A 23,999-nucleotide genomic window follows, 5' to 3' on the forward strand; every position below is an offset into this window, starting at 1 on the left:
GAAAGGGAGGAGAGAAGGGAACAGATAATTATGTGCTAAAAAAAACACCCCTAGCTTGGTTACATGCAAGTGGAGTACAAATTAAAAGCATCTAGCAAAGGCGACAAAAGGAACTGGTTCAGCAGGCATTTTTGCTTAGAAATCACTTTTATTTTATAAAGCTGGAGTTTGGTCTGTAAAGTTTTTAATCACACTTATAAAAAAGAGGTTGATAATTCTTGTGGGGTTGGGGGAAGCTCAAAAGGTTGCTCATAATTCAAGGTTACACAAAGGTTATATTTATAATATATATATTTATATATATAGATTTATATATAGATTTTGGAGACAATGAAGATTGGACTGCAAGTCATATTTCGGACACTTGCTCATGTCCTGCAAATAGCGTTTCTTGACAGAAAGGGTTAACAAGGACCATGCCGGTGTCCCTGTAATCACCATTAGCTGGGGAGCGCGGCTCAGACAGGTGGTCCTACAGGGAAAAAGGGGTCAGGGGAGAGAAAGGGAAGAAAATATTAAGCTTCAGAAATACAATAAGGGACAGTCAACATGGTAGAATTTGCACTAGCAGGACAAAGTCTTGAAGAATATCCAGTATCCAGTCAACCAATGGTTCAGTATGGCCAAAGCAAAGCTTTAAAAAAATGTAATTCTCAGGATTCACTGGTCTGAGCTAAAAGCAGTAGGGCAAGACAGAAGCATCAGTGTCCCTTAGAGAAAGGTGGTTCCTTTATACAGTACTAGGAATTGGGGGCCTGTGACTTTCCAGATGTTGCAGTTCTCCAGCTCACAGTAGCCCCATGCAACTTGGCCAAAGGTCACGGATGATGGGAGTTGTAGTCCAAAAAAAATCTGGTGTGCTACAGGTTCCCCAATCCAGCTTTGTTCATTTGAAAAATTTGGAATTGTATAATTGCTTAGGTGGATCGTCCATGCTAGGTGATGGAATCAACTGTAACTGCTGATTTTAATGTCATGTTTTTTTTGTGAACATTCTAGCAGCTGAAAAATCTCTCAACAGCAAATTGTTCATAAATAGCCCAGCTTCTAGGAAGAAAGTGGAAGATCAGTGTGGAAACACTCACATAGAGATTGGGATAGCAGGGGCTGGGTAGGGAAGCCTGGTGGGAAGGAGGCAGGAAAGCTTAATGGCAGGATAGTGGCTGAAACAAACAAAAAAAGACTGAGCAGGTTATCAACTGAGAAACAGAACCTGAGGGAAGTGTGGAGAAACTGGAATCCAAAAGAAAAGGAGGGGGGAGGGGATAGATATATAGAGCAAGGATTGGGAACCTGTGGTGCTCTAACAACAACTTGAGGACCACTGGTTCTCCATCCCTGCATAAAGAGAGATGGGGCTGTGGGAAAAATCTGACAGAGAAGGTGGTTTGGACGGTGTGGAGAATATAAGAATGAAACTGGATAAATTGAGATGGCTAAAGGAATTGGGACAGAGAAGTCAGTGGGGCTGGGGCAAAATGCCCCTTGGTGTGAGGGTAGCCATATATGCACCCAAAAAGAAGGCCAAAGAGGACATTTATTTGCAATTCCTACTATATGTATAGGAGCAACATAATGGGAGGGGGGTTTCCAGCTATCCCACCCTTTGCCCTTTGAAGCCTTATAAGAAGCTGCTGCAGGAGAGGGACTGTGGCAACCTCATGGGAGGGGTGTTTCTAGGACCAAGGTGAAACTGAAGCTCCCTTGTTTTTGCTATTGGATGCTGGGTGTTGTTTAAGTAATACTGTTATATGGGTAGCATTGAAATGTGTTTTTTGTGTGTATGCTATTCTATTTGCCATTGTTCTGTTGTGTCATTATGAAATTGTTTTGTGGCATTTGCTTGAGATGCACACCTGTTTCTTTGTAGTATGCTGCTTTGAGCATATATATTTTTCTTGTGGAATGAATGAATGACTGGATGAGATGCAAATTTAGAAGCAATTACTACCATTTGAATAGAAATACAATTCCTCTCACCAATCTAGCAGTTTGAAAACACCTCAAAGTGCAAGTAGATAAATAGGTACCGCTCCGGCGGGAAGGTAAACGGCATTTCCATGTGCTGCTATGGCTTCGCCAGAAGCCGCTTAGTCATGCTGGCCACATGACCCGGAAAAACTGTCTGCGGACAAAAGTCAGCTCCCTTGGCCAGTAGAGCGAGATGAGTGCCACAACCCCAGAGTCGTTTGCGGCTGGACTTAACTGCCAGTGCCAGGGGTCCTTTACCTTTTTACAATTGCTCTCAATATAGTGAGAAAGATGTGACCAGATGTATAAGCTCAGTCTGTTGTCCAGTGCTACAGATGGCTCACTTCAAGGCCCCTGGTCTCCATTTGTTCTTTACTCTTAAAAGGATTTGGACTGGACAGCTCTTGGAGTTGAGTACTCTCGTCTGTAAAGTAGGACACAAGGCAACCCTGTCTTGGTCCAGGAGGAGGTCTATATGCTGGTAACAGGAGGGGCATCAGCAGAAATGGGAAGCCAGACACTATGTGCATGGAAGCCAAGAAGGCATGTTTCCAAAGTGTAGCATCTGAGGGGGTCCATGTGCCTTTCAGAACCACTTAAAAGGGAAAGTTATCCCAGTTACCTCTCCTATCATTAGGACCTCTCTCCACAAGTTCACAACGCTACCCGAGAGCCAAGCAGAGTGGCTAAAATCCACCTGTTGATATGAACTAACTGGGAGATTCACTACCAGCAGAGTTCAGATCTTACCTCTGAGGTTTCAAGGGACTGTATCTCTCTGGGTAATTCTACAGCATGCCTGTTGAAGTAGTCCATAGTGATAGCATTGTTCCAATAGCTCAGGTTGTTTTCTGGGTTTGATGTCTTCTTCTTTCTCCGCATGCAGCACACGGTGAGCAGGACAGCTGTTAACACAAACATGTTTGAGAGTGTGCTTGTGCAACAATAGGAAATTAGTTGGCGGCTGCTTGTGTAATAGACTGTGTATTGTAATAGATTACCCCCTGCTGTCTGTGGGTTGCATGCACAGATCTATGAAAAGTTCACATTGTGGTTCATGTACCACTAGAAGATGCAACATTTGATGAATTAAAAGCACCATGGAAGACCACCTAATGTTTTCACATTTTGAATCAAAGTGATGTTAGAATATAAGAAGAGACCTGCTGGGCCAGAGCAATCTAGGCCACCACACCCTGCTTCTCACAGTGACCAACCAGAGGCCTCTGGATCAAAAGCACAGTTCTCTGATTCAGGACAGAAAAAATGAAGTGCTTCTTCATGCAGCACTTAGTGGAATGCCATCCCAGAACAGGTAGTTAGACACCAACTTGGATGGCTTTAGAAGAGGCAGATTCATGGATGATAAGGCTTTTCTACCTCCCCTGTTGGAGGCAGTATGCTTCTGAATGCCAGTTACTGACTACACAGGTGAGAAGACTGCTGTTGTGCTCAGGTCCTCCTTTTGGGCTTCCCATAGGCACCTGGTTGGCCACTGGGAGAAGAGGATGCTGGACTGGATGGGCCAGACCAAAACACACAATTGCTTGTTCCCTTCCTGCCTTTTGAATCCTGCCAGTGGCTTTGGAAACATTATCCAAGGCACTGAAGCCTGTAGGTGTGTTGTTTGTAAGGAAGCAAACTGCTGACAATGCTCAACACTGTTCCTATACTCCAAAGGGACCAGTGTGTACTGCTCTTGTTCCAGCTTGTTTCCAGGAAACACTATTACTCTGTTTTTTAGTGTGTTTTTCAAACTTGGGTCCCCAGCTGTTGTTGGACTACAGCTCCCATCATCCCTGATCACTGGTCATGTTAGCTAGGGATGATGGAAGTTGTAATCCAACAACAGCTGGGGACCCAAGTTTGAGAAACACCAGTGTAATATGTAGAATTTATATTATAACTTTTAACGGTGGAAGGAGGGAAAAGATTACTTAAAGCCTTTTTCCTCCAGCCATTTTTCTGTTTGAAATTCAGTGCAGCTGTTTTTCCAGCTGTGGAAGGAAAATATGTAAATCTCCCCACCCACTGGTGTAAAAGCAGCTGGGAAGGGGGGATGCAAGTGGGAATGGGCAGAAGGAAAGGGGTTAAGCTGCCCCTCCTCCCTCACCATTCCTCTCCATAGCTGCTTTTCATTAGAAATCTGTTGGGCTGCTTCATGTACCTGCTGTGTAATGCTTGGCCTAAATACTGCTCTCAGTCTTAGTATCAGAGGTCACGTGTTCCATTCTAATTTCATAAGCATCTATGATTTTCTGGATAACACAGCACACAGCAAAGGCTAAGCCTTGAGTTAATATTACCAGCAGGGCCACTATAATCAGGTCTCACAGCAGGCTCCATCCTTAACACAAAATACTGAGAGAGAGTGCTAGCATAATCGTATCTGTTTTGATTTGGATCAAGAGATGCCTTATCTTATTACCACTGGAAAAGCTTCAAAATCTGGGCAATTTCATCTAAGCCAGTCATATTCACTTCGCTAGGCTAGTCATCCTCTTTTGCATTGTGTAGCTGTGGAAAATCACATGAGTAGGAACTGCATGTTAGCTGCACAATATTAAATCTCTGCCCTGCCTACTGTCCTCCTGTGATGTTCATCAGGTGTCACGTCTTTAGTGTGGCAGCACCTGTGCTTTGGAACTGCCTACGTAGGTAAGTGCCATCACTGTATTGGCCAAAGGCCACCTCGTGAACTTTGTGACTGAGTTGGGATTTGAATTCTGGGCTCCCAGGTCTTAGTCTGGGACTAATAACCACTATACCCCACTGGTCATCAGGGATTCAAATGAATGTTTCCCACCTCACCATATAAATTATGGACGTTACCAGTGCGTAGGGGATCAGAGTTCTGTCTAAAGTAACAGGAAGCACTGTGGGGGGGGGGTAATCAGAACGGTTGATTTAGTTCCTGCTTTATTCAAAGGAAAAGGTGTGCTTCTGCTACAAATCTCTTTGTTGAATTAATATAGTTATTACTCCTGTCACTTTCAAAATTGCAGGCTATTATACGCCTACCACAATGCTCAAGATCTCTGCTTCCATTTATCCGGTACCATTCATTTAATTCCTACTGTACAAATTTTAGTCCCCAAGCAAACAAACAGATGTTTAGGCAAGAAGTCCCAGGGTGGCAATGAAAAGCACTTGGTACGTAAGTGCCCACTTAGAGAAGAATTCATCCCCTAGAATTGATCTCCTTTCAGGGCTTATTTATGCGGTTGCTGTTGAGTCAGGATCAACAATATTTGGAATGACAGCCTGGGGTTCTTAGGAAATGCCCTTTTAACTACATTTTGCCTTTGCTCCAAGGAGATCAAGGCAGCTTACATGGGTCTCTCCTCCCCCATGTTATTCTAGCACAGGGTTGGACTAAATGACCCTCATGGTCCCTTCAAACTCTATGATTGTGTGCCAACAGTACACAGCCATAGCTTGTCTTTTGTGGATGGTGCAGTTTTGGGTACATAAGCAACAGCACTCAGAGAATTCAGATCACTATTAGTATATACGATTTGTGAGCTTTCTTCTTCTGCCCTCAAATAATCCCTATATTAGGCAGAGGTGGAGGGTTTGGAGGGGAGAAGGGCACCCGAAAGTACTTTCACCTAGACAGACCATTCTGAATTGCTTAGATACTTAATTACAGGACTTGTGTTACAGTGGATGGAGGTTTTGCAGCTAAATCTCTGCGTAAGCCTTTGGAAAATGTTAGGTTTGATGTTCGTCAAATATGTTGCCAGAAAAGCATCATGTTTGCCTCCGGTGGGCAGGAAGGACAGATTCGTTGTATCTATGCCACATTGATTGCTTTGTTTTTTATTCTCAAGTGGAATGGCAGTAAACACGAACCCCAAACTTAAAAGTATGAAAGTTGCATGTGTGGGGTGCATATTGGTTAGTTGGAGTTAGATGACCAGTAATTTCCATTTGGAAACCCTGCGTGGTAAAGTGATTTTAATGTAAATGGTACAGAGCTACATAATATTACAGGCTTGGATGTTTCAAACCAATGGAAATTCCCAATAGGCTCCAGTCTTTCCAAGGAGAGACCACAGCTCAGTGGCAGACCACATGTTTTGAACCATGGGCTAAGAATGTAATTCTGGGCTTCTCCAATTACAGATTTAAAGTGACAGGGCTGAGAAAGACTTCTGCTTGGTGGTCCCCAAGAAATCACTGGAGTGACCAGGAATTGGCTCACTCCTGAAGAGCTGAATCCACTGAGCTTGATGGCTCTGGGTCTTCCTACATCAGCGTTTCTAGCACAGCCAGGTAAGTTGGACAGCAATCTGCAGAATGTCAAAGTAGGAGTAAAAGAAGCAGCTGACTTACACTTCCTCCATTGATATGGATTATGCTGGCTGATATGAAAGCAGCTGCTGCAGACCTCTCCTATAGGAAGCGCTAATGTGTGGAGAATTAGATAAGTGTAAAAGCCGCTTCCAGGTTCTGTGGCAATACACTTCAATCTGAGGCAGCCTGACTTTCACTGCAGTGTCAAAGCACATCTAAACTGCATTCAGCACTTAAAAGGAGCACTGCTGACCTGTGAGCCAAAGACAGGTGCAAATACATGCTAAGTGAGTGTGAGCGTCAAATAGGGTTAAACATGTCTTGCTTTGGGAAAAGACGTAAACAGGGCCATGTCTCTAATTATAATCCTAAGCAAACTTAATAGGGAGTAAGCCCCATGGAGCAAAATGGATCTATCTCCGAAAAAATAGGCTTGCAAAGTGAGCTGGATAGAGAAAGCACAGGGTTGCATAGAAGGCAATCTGTGCAAAGACCTCATACTAAAGCTGTAATGTAATGGTGATCTTCACCTGCAGTCCATCTCAGTGGTAAGGCTTATCCTTCAGATGCTAAGAAGGGCCAGGCGCTTCTTCTGAATTGCAGTGGTGGTGGTGAGGAATCTGAAACCCAATCATAACTTAACCAATTGCTGATATACTGAGTTAATAAAAGCAGGAGGAGCTCTCTCAAGTGTTCTGAGGATGTGAAATATAGTGGAACCTCGTGTTACGTACCGTCCCCCTTGCAAACGCTGTGGGTTACGAGCTCCGCTAACTGGACCGAAAGTGTGCCTTATGTTATGAGAGGTTTCAGGTTACAAACGTATCTCCAGAACAGATTAAGTTCGTAACAGGAGGTACCACTGTATGAGCTAGAACAGGATCCAAAGGAACATGCCACACCACATGCATCTTTGGTATTCTACTGATACTTCCACACCCCAAGGTGGCCTCCATTTCACATGAGCAGTAATGGCTAAATTAATTCACAGTCATGAATTGAAGTCACAGCTTTCCCATCCTCCTCTTTTTCATCACATCAGCCTTTAATTGCAGCAATATGTTTCTTCTTTTTTCTTAAAAGTTCTGGATTCCAAGAGCTTGGAGAAGTTTTTCAAAGTGATTTCGCTGAACATTTTGCTACTTCATGTTACAAATTCTCCCTCTTCCCCAAATGATTCAAGGCAGCGCAAAGGACATAAAACCAACTGGAATTGTGACAAGATGAAAATGCATTTTTATGGTTAAGAACAGAATGCCACTTAGCACTTCTCTGCTGAGCATGTACAGTAAGTACTAGTTAAATAGAGGACACATTTTCCAGGGTTTCTCTGTACTTCCTAATGCATTGGTCAAAACCACACATATTTTGGGAACTACTTCCTCATTCCCTGGCTGGCCAAACCAACTGGTCTGAGCAGACAATAATGGGCTGAACATGTGCTTTGCGTGATGTGGTCTCACAATTTGGCTGCTCTCATGATTTGGCTGGGATTCTGTAGATTTTGCTTTAAAGAGAAATAATTCCCTGTGGATGGTTTTGTACCTCCCCCTGTGCTGTTTCAATCCTGGAAAATGCTTCTCCTGAAAATCCATTCTTTGGTTACATTTATGGATATGGGGACTTATGCTGAACACTCTGCAAAAAAATCTCCACCTTCCTGATTTCTATATGTTTTATTCCCTTATGCCTAGAATTGCACAGGCAAAAGGACACTGATACAGAATTTCACTGTTCAGTTAATCCCACACTCCCAACCACTTCCCTGTGTTGGGAAGATTAGCTACATTTCTTTTCAAGTGGAAATATGGCTGCCGTGACCCTTTAATATGTGGTATTATTCTCAATTGTGTGAACTTTTAAAAAGGCACCAGGACAAGAAGCAGAACATTAATAGAGGCACATGGATAAACTATTATAGGAGCCAGACCCAGTTGGATAGCTAGCAAAATGCTAGATCCAACCAAACTATGGAAATTCTAAGGCTACCGTTGACTTTCCATATATATGGGCAGACATGTTTCCTAAGAAATTTTATCTTGCAGTCTTGCTCACGTCATGCCCACACGCCACAGGGTGTGGTGATGTGCAAAGTGGCACGCTTGCACTGGATTGTCGTAGGCACACTATTACCCCCATAGGGTTATAGTCAAGGAAAAATGTAAAGAGGAAGAAGCTCCTTGGAAGAGAGGTGGGATTTAAACATGAGGATGTAACAATGAATCAGTCAAGGGCCCTGCACAGCAGAATGAGCAAGAAAGGCCCCAGATACAGCAGGACTGTTTTATCAGCTTGAAGTATGTAAAGTACTAACACATTGATATCTAAATGCTCCTCTTCCAATAATAAGTTCAGAGTTGAATAATTACTTAACTGCACAATCAGTCGCAGAGCTGTGTACCATTTGTGTACCTATATGTCTATTTTTCATGGTGGTTGTCACAATAATCCTGCACTGTATTTGATGTACTGCCTGCCAATCAAATAAACTGAAGTTTACAGTGTCATGTGTTGCATCCTGTGCCGTTAACATGCTGACTGGTAGCAACCCCGTTGACTTTAAAAATTAAAATTTTGCGCAACAATAAACCTGCAAGTTGGTCAGACAAAAGGTTGACTCTATTTGTCTTGTGTCCTGAAGGTGGCAGCAACCTCCCTACTTAACATGACCCATTTGTCAGGTGATCTGCCATGGAGCCTACAGTTGCAGCTGTGCTGCGATGCTGAATATGAAATTGCACTCTTTTGGCAAGAACAAATTTTCAGGAAAACCAAAGCATTCTGCCTTGGGATCATGTACAAGGGAGCTGCAATTGGTCTGTCCATCAGGGGGAGCAAGTAATTTATTTCACATTACCATGACAAGAAAAGTGACTTGTTGGGGTGGGCATTTGCACCATATCTGGTATGTAATGCATGCCTTTCAATTTCGGAGATGATGGGGAAGCAGCCTGCAGAGTTAGCAGAGCCAAGGAAAGATTATACTATGATTATTGTCATTATCTTATTATCCTGATGCGGCACCATACATGGCACCTGCCTTGTGAAGCGTTCCATCCCCTGAATTACAATTGGACAGGAAGGGTGTAGCTCGTGAATGAACTGTTCGGGGAAACAGAAAGCCAAACAGAACAGTCCAGCTGCTGACTTGAGAAATATTGTGAATACAGTAACATCTGGTCCAGAAAGCCACTTACAGGCTGAAGACAGAAAAGAGCTTTTAAAAAAGTTGAACTGAGACAAAAAACATTGCTGCCCATGGTGCATTCTTTTGTCCCATTGTTATCTGGACAAGAGAGGTTGGGAAGGATTTGAATCGCTACACAAACCCTTCAAGGATCTGAACAGGCCAGGAGCCAAAGAGCAGCTTAGGCTCGTGTAAAGAGAATTGCTGACTTTTACATTTTTGAGTTAATACTTCTGGACCATTCAGCTGTTGGCATTATATTGAGACTGTTTTGTGATCTGACATGGTGCCTCTTGATCCAAAAGTGAACTAAGCATGGCACATATTTGTCTAGACTACTACCACCTCTTAAGAGTTTTCTGCCACTAGCAATTCCTCTCACATAAAGTGAGTGGGATGTGGCTGCCTCATCAGCCACATAGAATGAGACAAACGGGTAGAGCTTACTGTGCTCTGCCACTTATCTATGTTTCCATCCCTGCTATGAAGCTATGCTGCAGAAGAGGTAGATCACTGTTTCAGTCCTCTTTATGGACCACCCTGGCAACCTCTCAGTCTTGCAGAAGTTAGTCGTACAAACTAATTGTATCTGCAAGGCCAGACATCACTACATGTTCCATCTTTTTCAGTCACCCCAGCCCTGATCACACTCCATGATGTTACGACTTGGGAGGCATTGCCAATGGATACTGAAATCCCAGCAGCCATTCATAGGGAATTCCACAGCCTGCTATTCAGCTTGGTGTGGGAGAACTGAAATTGCAGTGCTTCAAGTATCTCCACAACCAAATCCCTTAATCTCCCCTGATGGACTAGTACTAGCTATAATTAACTCCCATGAAGTAATATTCATCAAGTAGAAGAGAAAAATTAATTAGACCCAACAGTGTTTGCATGACCAACTGGGAAAAGTAATCCAGCCAGTGCTCTTTCCCTTCTTAATGTTATACCGGGTATGTGATATAGTTCATTGGGAGCGCTAGACTCGTAAGTCCCAGATCACCTGTTTTCATTCTAAAACTTTCTAGCATTTGTAGAACCTGAGATAGGAGGCAAAATACACAGGCACTATTCTTTTCAGTCAGCTGTACAAGACACGGTTCACCAGCAAACCCAATTATGTAGAAATACCTTGCCTTTGAAAAAAAAAGCTACTATCAATTTACTAGCATCCAGGTTTCAAGCACCTGAACATTCAAGGCTCTTCCGCTACTCCGTCGTTGTGTTATATATATCTAATGTATCACAAACATCTACCACAAAATGTATGACAAAAAAAGAAGTCAACTTACAGCATGAGGATATGGGCACACTGATGGCCAAAATGATCCATGCTATATCCACTTTGCTGAGACAAATGGTTGCCCTGTGCTGGGGCTTGTTTCCCTCTGAGGCGTGAGAAATGTTCCCTGGTATACCAGGCTTCCAGGTCCCAGCAGGTACCAATCTGTTTAGGAAGTTTCCTGTTGCTGTTGAAGTGGAACTCGGCATCCACGTGGAGGGCTCTGCGCTTGGCAAGTTGGCATGCCCAGAGGGATTCAGTGCGGTAGATGTTTCATCTGGGCTCCTTGTTGTATGTGAGGAAGAAACATCAGCATCAATGCCAGTTTGACCAGAGTGACCAAATGCTGCTGCTGTTGCAGTCCCAGGGCTGGCAAAAAAAGGTCCCTGGTTTGTAGTTTGGCTTGAGAGTACCCAAGAGTCATTTTTGCCCAGAATATCCCATATGCCATACCGCTGGGGTTTAAAAGGCACTGTCACCATTTCAGGAGCAGCTGATGGGGCATTTGCTGGGGTGGTGAGACCTGTTTCCTGCGTAACCAGTTTGGATGAGCTCCCATTCTCTGTTGTGTTAAGGCCTCCCAAGGTATCACTGTGGAAAGATGCAAGTGAGTCTGTTGTGGTTACCAACATGGTGCCATTACGACGACTGTGGGCTGTGGACTGAGACTGAAGGGGATGATCTGGAGACCAGTTCCTCATAGTCGGGGGAGAATGCTGTCCCGTCTTTCGATAAGGCTCTGTAAATTCTGTGGAATTGCCATTGACAACCTGAGAGACATTCACTTGGGGGAGAGTCTTTCTGGAAAACAAAGCACTCTGGTTGTTTAAGTGATATGGTTCTTTGTTGCCAATGGGATGGCTGCTAGTTGATTCCTTCTGGCTAATAGAAGGAGCGTAAGTCTCCACTGAGCTAGTGGGATGAAAGTTTGCAAGGGATGCTGTGGGCAAGAGTTTGGTGGTGTGGCGGCCTTTGTGTCCAGGAGTCATCCCCATAGCTGAGATACTGCTATTGTCTGTCAGGAGGCCCCAAGATGATGCCAAGCTGGGAAACGGTGCCTGAACTGCAAACACGAGTTCTTCTGTCAGTGCCAAAATCAGTAGAACGCCTGGAAAGAGAGAGATTGCCATGAAGAAAACCCAAAGCATAGCAAACTGGCATAAAATCAGAATGTCAGGTTTGGGACTGAGGTGACGGCAACACAAGCTCACTCCCTGCATTGCAGCTGGGTCATTTGTACACAAGGTTGCATGCTTGTCAAACATATATTCTGGTACAGAATATGAAACCCAGAGAATCTCAGCTTTGATTTAAACAATTCTACATGTATAAAGTATTCATGGTAGTCCAGAAATGTTTAGAAATGTATAGGCAATGCCTGTGGGGATTTCAATGGTACTTGGTACCTAACCTAGATTTCCATGCCCTTTCTTAGCCTTATTCTGTGTGTGTGTGTATGTTTCGATTATTTTAAACAATTATGGCCCAGTATTCAACTACACAGGTTAGGACAGAGCATGTGAGGGTACCCTGCTTCATCCTCACAAAAGGTAGGTTTTGCCGAGAGAGAGACACAGACAGACAGAGTGGGGAGGCAAGGCCACCTGGTGAGTTTCATAATTTGAACCCAGATCTTCTTAGGCCAAGTCTAACACTCAAAAGTACTTCACAATAGTTACTCACCACACTGTGCAGAAAACACACAACCTTACAAATCTCAAAACACTAATTTCTGTTGACCAGAGCCAGGATGGCCAGCAGGTTGGATCTGGGCCTATAGCAATTATACTGGGCACCTGACAATTCAAACCCACCCTTTCACTCATAAGATAATACAGCACAACACTAGCAGGTTGTAAGGAACGGAGATGGTCTACACTTTATCACGATACCTCTCTTTTGCATTTTGAAGCAGGGCTATGTTTGAGCACACACAATTTATAACTGTGATACAGTTAGAAGGCACCACTGTTATACTGGCACTGCTCTACCTAGAAAGAAGTCAGCTTGTTGTATATCAAAATACATTAATGTTTATGGTCTCCAGAACACTGTCTGTAGTACAAAATAGAACAAATGTAGAAATTGGCTAGGACTGTCCCTGTTTACAAGTCCAGTTTAAAGATACAGAACCATACAAATAGAGGAGCCTGGAATTCACTTGCCAACACCTGGATAGCAGACTGAGTAAGCTACACATGCCACCTGGTTTGATTCTTCCTGCCTTCCCAACCAGGATGACATGTATTGCATTTCTATTTAAATTACAGTAATTGTTTTAAATTTCCATCTATGCCTAGCATTTAGCACGTGCACTTTTTATTCAAATGTGTTCCAGTTTCTCCTCTTTTTTAAAAAGTGATGCATTTCCTGTTTTGTGTGTGTGTGTGTGATATGCAAGTAGCCACCCTATTCCTGGTTCCAGATAATGCCATATAACATACGGAGAAGAGAAGCAAGAGGTAAATGTAGGACAAGGAATACCTTTAGTTAAAGCACATCCAGATGGCTCAAGTAAATGAGGTGTGTCATGCATGACAGTAGAAAGCAAAAGGAGAACGAACCGTACGGTCAAGCTAGAGGGAAAATTCCGTCACAGTGTGGCAATCAGTTATCATCTGAGCATGAAAGCAAAGCATAGCCGCTGAACTTTCTCCAGCAGAAACCTTTCTGAGTTCTGCAGCACAGGTCCACACCTACCAAAATTGTGTCTCCATTTAATGCTAACTCTGAGACTTCAGAGGAAGAAAAGGTACCCTCAAAATCTTAGACAAACATTTACTTTGTGACACCCAACAAGCTACTACTTTGCAGTAAGTATCTGACTCCCACTGAGGACACTGGATGCTTCTAGACAGCTTCTGTGGAGCAATTTGGCATTCTGTCTCAAGGTCATTTAAGGACACATTTCTCTTCAGATCACTGGTTTAATACAACACAGCAGCTCCTCCACAGTTATGAGGGCTTAAGGGGGGCAGCTGTCCAACCTGATCTCACAGAAGCTTCAAACTTGTGCTTCAGAGAATGTTCATCCCTTGTATATTACTGAAAGAGAAGGCCTGGTATGAATAAACACAGGGAAATTAAGAACAGAATCTGAGAAGCATCGTTTGATTACTTGGGTTGTTTACTCCTATATTCCAGATATCACACCTTCCAGACAATGGAAGCACCAGGAGGACATCTTTATTTCCCACCTCAATGCATTGATATTTATTTACTTAGTAGTACAATGAACCATTTCCCTAAAACTGTGTACACACTATGCCTTTAAAGTACATTCAAAACACATGGTTTCCCTCAAAGAGTTCTGAGCACTGTAATTTGTTGAGGGTTGCTGGAAATTGTAACTCTGGGAGAGGTAAACTATAGGGTTTTGGGTTTTTTTGTTAATGCTACATATGCTTTAATACTGTGGCATTAACAAAAAAACCAAATTTCTGCCAACAAGGTTGGGAACTCCACTCTGCCATGAACCTTTTCCAACTCAGGGGGACAAAGCAGCCCAGAGGGCGGGGGATTTTCCAGCCTTGTCTTCCATGGTTCTGCCCATACTTCCAGACTACAAAGCTTCATCCGTCAACCCCCACTACTGGGCCTACATGAAAGTTCCTCACCATTTGCTTGGTAGTGGAGCAAATCTTGCTACCTCTCCTTAGCAATGCTATTCCAGATCTCCTATGTCACCAACCATAATCAAAGAAGAGTTCTCTGTCACAGAAGGGGACTCAATGCAAGCTCATTTCCTTAGAACAGGTGTGGGCAACCTGGCTTGGATGTTGTTGGAGTCAAACACCTAGCGTTCCTGATTCTTGGCCATGCAGGCAGCGGTTGATGGGATTTGAGAGTCCCTAGTTTAAAATATTTCTTCTTATAAGCTAAAAAGTGCATTTTGGCAACAGCATAGCATGATTTGCTGACAACCAGGGAGAGGAGGGTGAATGGAACCCCCATGCCAGCCCAGCCCTCAATGCTGATGCTGCCAGAGCGCCCCCTATAAAGCTAAGTGGGGCCACGCTATGCCACCTGCCGGGGGGGTAGTTAGCCGATGTGGCCCTTGGCATGTGAAACCTGTGGAGAGGAGGGGAGGGCTGGGAGTTGCCCCTTTTCCACCTTCATCCTACCCTGCTCACTGGAAGCGTGTCAAGTGAGCAAGCACTGGCCAGGCAGCCATTCAGCAAGGGGGCCAGGGATGTGGTGGGAAGGCCAGGCTGGGCTCCAGGGTTCAGAGACACCACTCAGCAGCAGGCAGGGAAGGATGGGGAACTGGGGATGAGCCCTGCCAGGACATTCCTGGATGGGATGGGGATCCCCGCAAAAGCCAAACCTTTGTGGGGGCACCTTGTTTGTGCCCCCTCAAAATTGTGTGCCCAGGGCCACAGCCCCCCTGCCCACACCCTGATTTTAGGGCCTTGCTAGACTGAATATTGCAGCCAAGGTTCTTTTCAGTTTTATGGATGAAGCACCTAGGGGTCTGCTTTTAACACCCAAAGGTGTGTGTGAGGGAGAGAAAAACTTCCGCACCCTCTCCAACTGAATAACGGACCATTGCAAAGTAAAGTAGGGAAGGGGGACAATTACCTGCATCCCCCCTTTTATGTTTAATTTTGGCACCCCCCTTGATTTATGCAGGAATGGGGCAAATAAACATTTCTAATAATAATAATAATAATAATAATAATAATAATAATAATAATAGTAATAATAAATAATTTATTCCCCACCCATCTGGCTGAGTCTCCCTAGCCACTCTGGGTGGCTCCCAATCAAATATTAAAACAATACAGCATTAAATATTAAAAGCTTCCCTAAAGAGGGCTGCTTTCAGATGTCTTTTAAAATAAGGATAGCTGCTTATTTCCTTGACATCTGATGGAAGGGCATTCCACAGGGTGGGTGCTGCTACCGAGAAGTCCCTCTGCCTGGTTCCCTGTAACCTCACTTCTCGCAATGAGGGAACCACCAGAAGGCCCTCGATGCTGGACCTCAGTGTCTGGTCTGAATGGTGGGGGTGGAGACGCTCCTTCAGGTATACAGGACCAAGGCCGTTTAGGGCTTTAAAGGTTAACACCAACAGATAGAATTGTGCTCGGAAACGTACTGGGAGCCAGTGTAGATCTCTCAGGATCGGTGTTATGTGGTCCCAGTGGCCGCTCCCAGTCACCAGTCTAGCTGCCGCATTCTGGATTAGTTGCAGTTTCCAGGTCACCTTCAAAGGTAGCCCCACGTAGAGCACATTGCAGTAATCCAAGTGGGAGATAACCACAGCATGCACCACTCTGGCGAGACAGTCCACGGGCAGGTAGGGTCTCAGCCTGCGTACCAGATGGAGCTGATAGACAGCCGCCCTGGACACAGAATTGACCTGCGCCTCCATGGACAGCTGAGAGTCCAAAATGACTCCCAGGCTGCGCACCTGGTCCCTATTCAGGACCAGGGAGTCCTCCACACCTGCCTGCCTCCTGTCCCCCACAAACAGTACTTCTGTCTTGTCAGGATTCAACCTCAATCCGTTAACTGCCATCCATCCTTCAACCACCTCCAGGCACTCACACAGGACCTTCACCGCCTTCACTGGTTCTGATTTGAAAGAGAGGTAGAACTGGGTATCATCCGCATACTGATGAACACCCAGCCCAAACCCCTGATGATCTCTCCCAGCGGCTGCATGTAGATGTTAAAAAGCATGGGGGAGAGGACAGAACCCTGAAGCACCCCACAAGTGAGAGCCCAGGGGTCTGAACACTCACCCCCCACCACCACTTTCTGAACACAGCCCAGGAGGAAGGAGTGAATCATAGAATCATAGAGTTGGAAGAGACCACAATGGCCATCCAGTCCAACCCCCTGCCAAGCACCACTGTATGACAGTGCCCCCAGCTCCCAACCCCTCTAGACGGTCCAGAAAGATATTATGGTCGATTGTGTCAAAAACCGCTGAGAGATCCAGCAGAACTAGGAAACAGCTCTCACCTTTGTCCCCAGCTCGCCGGAGATCACCGACCAGCGCAACCAGCACAGTTTCAGTCCCATGGTGAGGCCTGAATCCCAACTGGAAGGGGATTCATGGCTGGCCCAAAATATTTTTGGTGCCTAAGACAGCAGTAGATAACATCCTCCTCCCGATCAAGGTACATAGTACCTAAGGCTAGCTATATTTTGGTACTTGAAGCAGGAAAAAACCCCCACAAGTGTCCCTCCTCCTTCTTTGCAATAAAGATACTACCACAACACATTAAATAACCAACAGTCTGCTGCCCTTTCTTGACAGTAAAAACTATCTTTCTGAGAGAGCTGGCACCCTCTTGTCCAATGATAGGGCCAGTCCTATGATCATGTTTAGAGTGCTCCTTAAGGCTGGTTGATTTAGATCGATGCTGGCAGTGTGCAACCACTAACAAAAAGTCCTCACAAGTTTATTAACACTCTCTAGGCAGGCAGCAGCATGAGTTTATATGGGAGGTTATGAAAGTTCATAGCATCAGGCTGACTTGTCAAGCAGAGGGCTTTTTTCTGCTTTTGTTTCAGTTGTATATCAAAGAACTTGGGCACTTCCCACCAAGTCCTATGACTTTGGACCAAGTCCGAATTGTCAAAAACCCATTGGAAACATTTCCTGCTTGTGCAGGCATTTTTCCACAGTGAATAATTACGCACAAAGAGTTCAGCCTTGCATTCCAAAGCCAAGAGTCTCTTCAACCCCCACCCACCTCAGTCTCATCCTCTGATCTCAGACATGATGATGACAGGATAAACACAGCCTCCTTGATCAGTGGGGCTTCAAAAGCATTGTTGCTCTGGGAAGTCAAGAGCAGATCTTTTTTGTGCTCACATACCTCACCCGTGGCATTCAATTAGGGAAGCAAAGCTACCTGCCTGGAGCACCAAATAATTTTTTTGTCTTTGTACTGTATTCTGGCTTTGCATGCACTCAGATCCTGCTCTCCATCATCCATCCAGCCAGGCAAGAGGCATCATACAAATTAAAGGACATATTCCAGCGAGGCCAAAAACACTCATGAAGGGTGTAAAGTAGCTCTGTTAAGTGTAGCCTGGGAAGAGGGGGTGTAGCTGAGGAGAGTCCAATTTATCCTCTGGGCTTGAGGTTCCCCAACCTTGCCTAAATACTGTCTTACCTTGAAGTAAGCCCTGTTGAAACTAACAGGATTTACTCCTGGGTAGACATAGACAGGATTGTGCCAGGAGTGCACTGAGTGCAATTTTAGACATCTTAATTCAGTGCCATTTGCAAGAGATCAGAATGAGGTGGCCTTCTAGCCCTTGTGAACAAACAATCCCATTGTTTGGTTTTGGGACCAATCTACATGTTTGCTTCTAAGGTGATACCGTGCATTGGATGCAGCTTTGCCACCTGATGTTGATATGGGGTGTCGTTTGTCTGAAATGAACCATACATGAAAATTGCCTAAGTGAACCAAACCTTTCAAAATCAGTGGGTTCCCACAAATACCCCTGGAGTATTCTGGAGATTTTCACTTGGGACTATTTCAGCAACCTAATGGGCAACCTGGGGCCCTTCAGAGCTTGTTGGACTACAGTTCCCATCATTGCTGATCTCTGGACATGCTGACTGGGTCTGATGGGAGTTGGAGCCCAACAAGAAGATCTGGAGGGCCCTAGGTTGGCTAGCCTTCAGATAGGAGTTCCCTGACATAAAGCCCCAATGTGTATTTCTCAGCTAATGACATACTAAGAAGAAAAGTTATTTGTCCTCCCAGTGCCTTGCCTAGACCCAGGTTAAAGGTAAAGGTAAAGGTTAGGTCCAGTCGCGGACGGCTGGGGTTGCAGCGCTCATCTTGCTCTATAGGCCAAGGGAGCCGGCGTTTGTTCGCAGACAGCTTCCGGTTCATGTGACCAGCATGACTAAGCGGCTTCTGGCAAACCAGAGCAGCACACAGAAACACCGTTTACCTTCCCGCCGGAGCAGTACCTATTTATCTACTTGCACTTTGACGTGCTTTTGAACTGCTAGGTGGACAGGAGCTGGGACCGAACAATGGGAGCTCACCCTGTCATGGGGATGCGAACCACCAACCTTCTGATCAGCAAGCCCTAGGCTCAGTGGTTTAGACCACAGCGCCACCCACGTCCCTAGACCCAGGTTAGGGCACTCCTTTTTTGTTATTTGTCCATGGGACCAAGAATGGGTATATCCCAGTTAATTTTCCCTAGGTGTCAATCTAGGAATGTGATAGCCATGATCTTCATTTATATCTTGTGCTCCTCAGGTCAGTTCACAACATAAGCAATGGCAATTCCATAAAACAATTACAAAAACGCACACAGGGTTAGTACTTAAAATAATCACCATTGATTACAAAGGCTGCAACCCTGGGAATAAACTAATTTGTTTCTGAGTAAACATACATAGGATTGGGCTGATAAAGCCCATCTCACAGTAATACGTAAACTGAGAGGGGGCTAGCTGGGGCGGGGGGCAGAGGACAAAAGAAAGCCATTCACCCTACAGCATGCCCAAAATCTTGTTTTCTCAAAAGTATGGGAAATCAAAATATTTCCAAAATATATACAGCTCATCATAGGAAACAAGCACTATTCAGCTCAAGCACAGCACTCTCTTGACAAAGCAACCGAGTGTCCAGCTCTTTCAACAATTAAAGCTGTTAGAGAGCCATCAGCCCTGTTGCTAAGAAGGTGAATTTTTAGCCAAGCTTTAAGGTGAGTCAGTTCATAAATTAAGAAATTCAGCTCCCTCTCAGACTGTCAAGCAATAGGAACAATAGAGATTACAAACAGAACATTAACATGAAGAGGCAGGCAAGCAGTCTCCCCGTTCATTCTCACGGTAAGCTGAAAGAAAGCAAGATTCTGTGGAAATAACAGGGGGTTCAGAAACGCCTATTGAGAAAAACATTCAGACAACTGAATAGCTGACCCTTCTGAAAATGATCATGGGGAATTAAATAGCCTTGTAATTACTGAACGGAGGAGGTCAAATAGGGGAAAAGTGAGATGTGACTGATCAGATTGCGCTATGTAATAAAATTACTCACCTGAAAATATCATTTGGACTTGTCAGCAGACATTCTCACCTACGCACATCATGTAGGCTAGGAAGCTTCATATTTTAGTAATTAAAAAATAAATAAAGGAAGTGGCTTCTGCTTGCTAAGCCACTACTTCTCCCGAGGAGAGTTTTGCTGCTAATGCTGGGATGGCTTGGGAGCAAAGACGACAGGCACAGAGTACGCAGGCGTGTCTTGCAGGAATGTGAGGCTTAGTGCCTGCTCCTTTGTGCAATACTTTTGCAAAAGGCAAGGAAGGCTTATTAGTTACTGAGCCTTATTTGCGCCCCTGCTGAGCTGCTTTGTATTCCAGCTTGGGTTTTTCCCACTCCGACATACACACTTGCAGTGCCAGAGTCAGATGCTGCTACACAAAAGATCCCCTGACTGCTCTGGTTTGCTGGGAAGGAAGCATTAGCCTCTCAGTGGCACATCCTGATGGCATGGACTAATTTCCTATTTTAAGGCGGAATACTGCTCATACTCTGACATGTAATTTGGCTACACACACAGCTGGATTTTACACACTGAGAGATTGTTTTCTATACCTGTTCTCTTTAGATATTTGAAATCTGGGTGTGTGTTTTTTAAAAGAAAAGGAAAAGGAAACTCTGAATTGCCTTGACATGCTCTTTCTCTCTCTTGTTCCAATCCTGAACAGTATTTCCTTCATAGTGAAGAATGTTCCAACATTCTGCTTTGAGGATTGTGTAGAATCAACCAATATCCTAGGGATTATTGTTCTCACTGATGGTGTGGTCAGTCCAGTTAACTCCAACCTTGGGTTCTCATTGCTGATAGACCACAATTCCTGTCATCCTTGACCATTGGATAAGCTACTAGGATGACAGGAGTTGCAGTCCAGCAACATCATTCTGGAGACCCAAGGTTTGAAGAATACTGGGGGTCAGGGATGGGGAACCAGTGGTTGTCTAGATGTTGTTGGCCTTTAGGTCCCATCCTTGATCACTGCCCATGTATGCTCCTGGAGCTCCTTGGTATTTTTAAACATATAACCATATATAACTTGGTATTTTAAATTATATAACCATCTGATTAACATAAGTGACCCCTCTCGTTCTCCTTCTGTGTTATTTCTTCAGCAAAAATAAACCAGATCTTTAGTGTGTGGAGGGATGATGATGAATTCAATTTTTAACCACCCTTCACCGTGTGGTCTGAGGATAGGTTCCAGTAAATTAAACATATAATATTAAAACGGTAGAAAGCAAATTACAGTCACAAGAATAGGGCAAGTCCTAAAAAACTATCAAGTGTCGAAGGCCAGGTAAAGAAGTGCACCTTCAGCACACAATGGAAACTCAATAGTGAAGGCACCAAACATACCTCTGGGGAGGGAATTCCGTAACATGGGGGTTGACACAGAGAATGCTTTCTCCTGGGGCAACCCTCAAACTTCTGTGGGCAGTGGAACTACTAAGTGGGCACCCACTCTTCTGAACTGATCATGTGCACTGGGCAAGAAAGAATATTTCAATATGCAATTTTGATTCTCTGAAGGTATCTCATGTTTTGTATAGCTTTGAAATTTTCATGCTGTTAGATCAATACTTGAAGAATTAGAAGTTGAATCTGTTAATTACCCAGATGTACAGACTAATTAGAGACCAAGGAGTTTAGGGAAACCGACAAAAGTAGCTTCAGGTTGTATTCCTTTAGCTACTAACCTCCCAAGGAGACATATATAGGATTGGCCAAGTCAGGCGTATATACAGTATAATCCTTTGTATGTCTACTCAGAAGTAAGCTGCATTGCATTCAACAGGTCTTACTCATAGGTAAATGCACAGTGGATTACAGCCTTAATCCCATTGATTTCTGTGGTTTTTAATCTGTAATCATTACAGGTTTAATCGTATAGAGATCAATGGCATAGCTGCCAAGTTATCCCTTTTTTACAGGGATTTTCCCTTATGCTGAATAGGCTTCCTCACGAGAAAAGGGAAAACTTGGCAGCTATGCAATGGGATTAAGGCAGAAATGTAATGGATGTAATGCAATGGGCTTAACACTGTGATGTATTTGTATGGTGTAATGGATCAGGGCCAAGGTAGGCTGCCAAATCAGTGGAAGCTGAGTATTATGGCCCCCCCCCACGTTTTGTTAAAATAAGAGCAGCATATACCCTCCTTCTTCCAAACTGGGGAAGGAGGTGTAGGCAAGAGAAGCCTGGAAGCCTAAGAAAACACTGAGTGTCAAATGAGAGACAAGTTGTGAAACTTCCTCCTGAGAAAGCTCTGGCCAATTATTTGGCTGGAGCAAGTGCCTCAGTCATTTCTCATTAGCCTTAATGACGCAAAAATCATTTCCCCCCTCCTACATTAAGTAATTAAGTAATCTGGTTGCAATGGGGCTAAGGGAAAAGGACAGTGAAGTAAACTGAGAAAAGCAATGTATTGACGACCTTGTCTATGGTGTAATTTTCTACATACATGTATGATGGACACCTGGAAGAAGAAGAGTTTGGATTTGATATCCCGCTTTATCACTACCCGGAGTCTCAAAGCGGCTAACATTCTCCTTTCCCTTCCTCCCCCACAACAAACACTCTGTGAGGTGAGTGGGGCTGAGAGACTTCAAAGAAGTGTGACTAGCCCAAGGTCACCCAGCAGCTGCATCTGGAGGAGCGGAGACGCGAACCCTGTTCCCCAGATTATGAGTCCACCGCACTTAACCACTACACCACACTGGCTCTTATAGGAACACAACCTATAAAGGTGCATCCCTGGTGTAGAAAGAGTTGGTGTGGATTTTAATTCTCCAATTCAACTCTCACTTCCACTAGGACAGATAGTGGCCTCTGGCCATCTAAATATTGTTGGACTCCAACTCCCACCAGCCCCAACTAGCACAGCTAACAACCTGGGATGATGTGAGCTGTAGTTATTGTATAGTCCCAGGGATATGGGAGCTATAGTTCTCCACCCCTGTACTAGGAATCCACTCACTGACTGTCCACAGACAAGCCACTGCCTTTTGGCCTCAGCCCCCTCCTGTGTTTGGCGGATAATGAATCTTGCCTACTTTGTAGCACTGTTAGGATTACATAGATCCTCCTCCAACCTGGTGTCTTCCAGATGCTTTGAACTATAATTTCTACAATCCCTGGCCTCTGGTCAAGCTGGCTGCTGATGGGAACTGCAGTCCAAAACATCTGGAGGGCACCAAGTTCAGGAAAACAGACACATGTGTGAAGTGCTCTGAATACTCAAGTGCTTTATTAATGCCAAGTTTTATGACGATTCTGTAAGAATATTCCAAACTGAGCAAAGCTAGTCATAGCTGCAATGCGGCTATTCAGAGGCAACAATATCTACATCTGATGGAAATATGCACATTCACAGGGTGAAAGGGCATCTGAGTGATGCACGTTTGTGCGTGAATAGGGGGAAAATGGGTATGTCATTTCTGGTTTCTCTGGGGTTCTCATTTTTCTAGTCTAAAGTTCAGTTCTCCACATTTCCGCTTCAGTTTGCATTTTTTAAAAATCTTAATGAAAATTTAGCATTATTTTAATGTGAATTTCTCACAATATACACATTTTTGGTGTTATTTTCACTAATATATGCATTTTTATGTACACTTTCCCCTAGTATATGAAGTTTTGCACACGTATCTCAAGAGTTGCATAGCAAAATTCAGTGGTGTAAATCTTGTGCTTCGTTTCACATATTCTAGGTAGATTCACCTTTAAATATGAACCGAATTGGACTTCTCCCCCATCTCTTTCTGCGTGAATCATCTCTAGCTCTTCTTTGTTCAAATAACGCCTGCCCTTTCTAGTTTTCTACTCTATAAAACCTATTCTCCTTTTTAGCCATTACATAGCAGCATTTCGGTTGTCAGGATGCTGTTGCCAAGGGAGATAGAATAGATGTGCAGCTGTTTTTTCTTCCTCCTCCACTTAGATTTGCTGTTGCTATTTACCTGACAGTGTGGCCTTTGGCTGTTGAGTGCATCACTGTTAATGCTCTAAGGCATTTCGGAGGAATTGTAGCAATGGCATAATGGCTCCCCAGCATCAAGTACAGCTTGCACAGGACCCTATTGGAAGAAGGGTTTTGTTTTATGTCACAAAGGCCGACTCAGAATGTCGAAAGTACCGTAGTGGCAGTATAGGGGTAGGAAAGAATCAAAGAGAAAGTATAAGTGGGTTTGGCTGCCTTAACCATTTCAGACATCTAAATATGAC

At 44.2% G+C, this 23,999-nt stretch overlaps 1 protein-coding gene and 1 long non-coding RNA gene across 3 annotated transcripts in view; one reads left to right on the plus strand and one right to left on the minus strand.

Annotated features, from left to right (window-relative positions):
- Positions 1 to 128: 128 nt before the first annotated feature.
- The window catches only part of TMEM108 (transmembrane protein 108), a 179,626-nt gene continuing 155,755 nt past the window's right edge, over positions 129 to 23,999 (minus strand). Inside the window, exons 1-4 of one of the 2 annotated variants that reach the window (XM_035130122.3) lie at positions 19,775 to 19,954; positions 10,750 to 11,847; positions 2,722 to 2,876; positions 129 to 472 (exon numbers count right to left, since the gene is read on the minus strand). In XM_035130122.3, coding sequence (XP_034986013.1) covers positions 350 to 472; positions 2,722 to 2,876; positions 10,750 to 11,847; positions 19,775 to 19,787 — 1,389 coding nt within the window. In that variant the 5' untranslated portion in view covers positions 19,788 to 19,954 and the 3' untranslated portion in view covers positions 129 to 349. Of the gene's footprint in view, positions 473 to 2,721; positions 2,877 to 10,749; positions 11,848 to 19,774; positions 19,955 to 23,999 lie in introns of those variants that run through there. The other variant, XM_035130121.3, reaches the window with a different exon arrangement.
- LOC148684207 (uncharacterized) lies at positions 6,100 to 8,777 on the plus strand. The gene is made up of 2 exons (XR_015946469.1): positions 6,100 to 6,249; positions 7,354 to 8,777. It is a non-coding gene; the product is annotated as an uncharacterized LOC148684207 (long non-coding RNA).

This window comes from Zootoca vivipara, chromosome 11, assembly GCF_965207765.1.
Source record: "Zootoca vivipara chromosome 11, rZooViv2.hap1.1, whole genome shotgun sequence".
In the NCBI taxonomy this organism is placed as follows: Eukaryota; Metazoa; Chordata; class Lepidosauria; order Squamata; family Lacertidae; genus Zootoca; species Zootoca vivipara.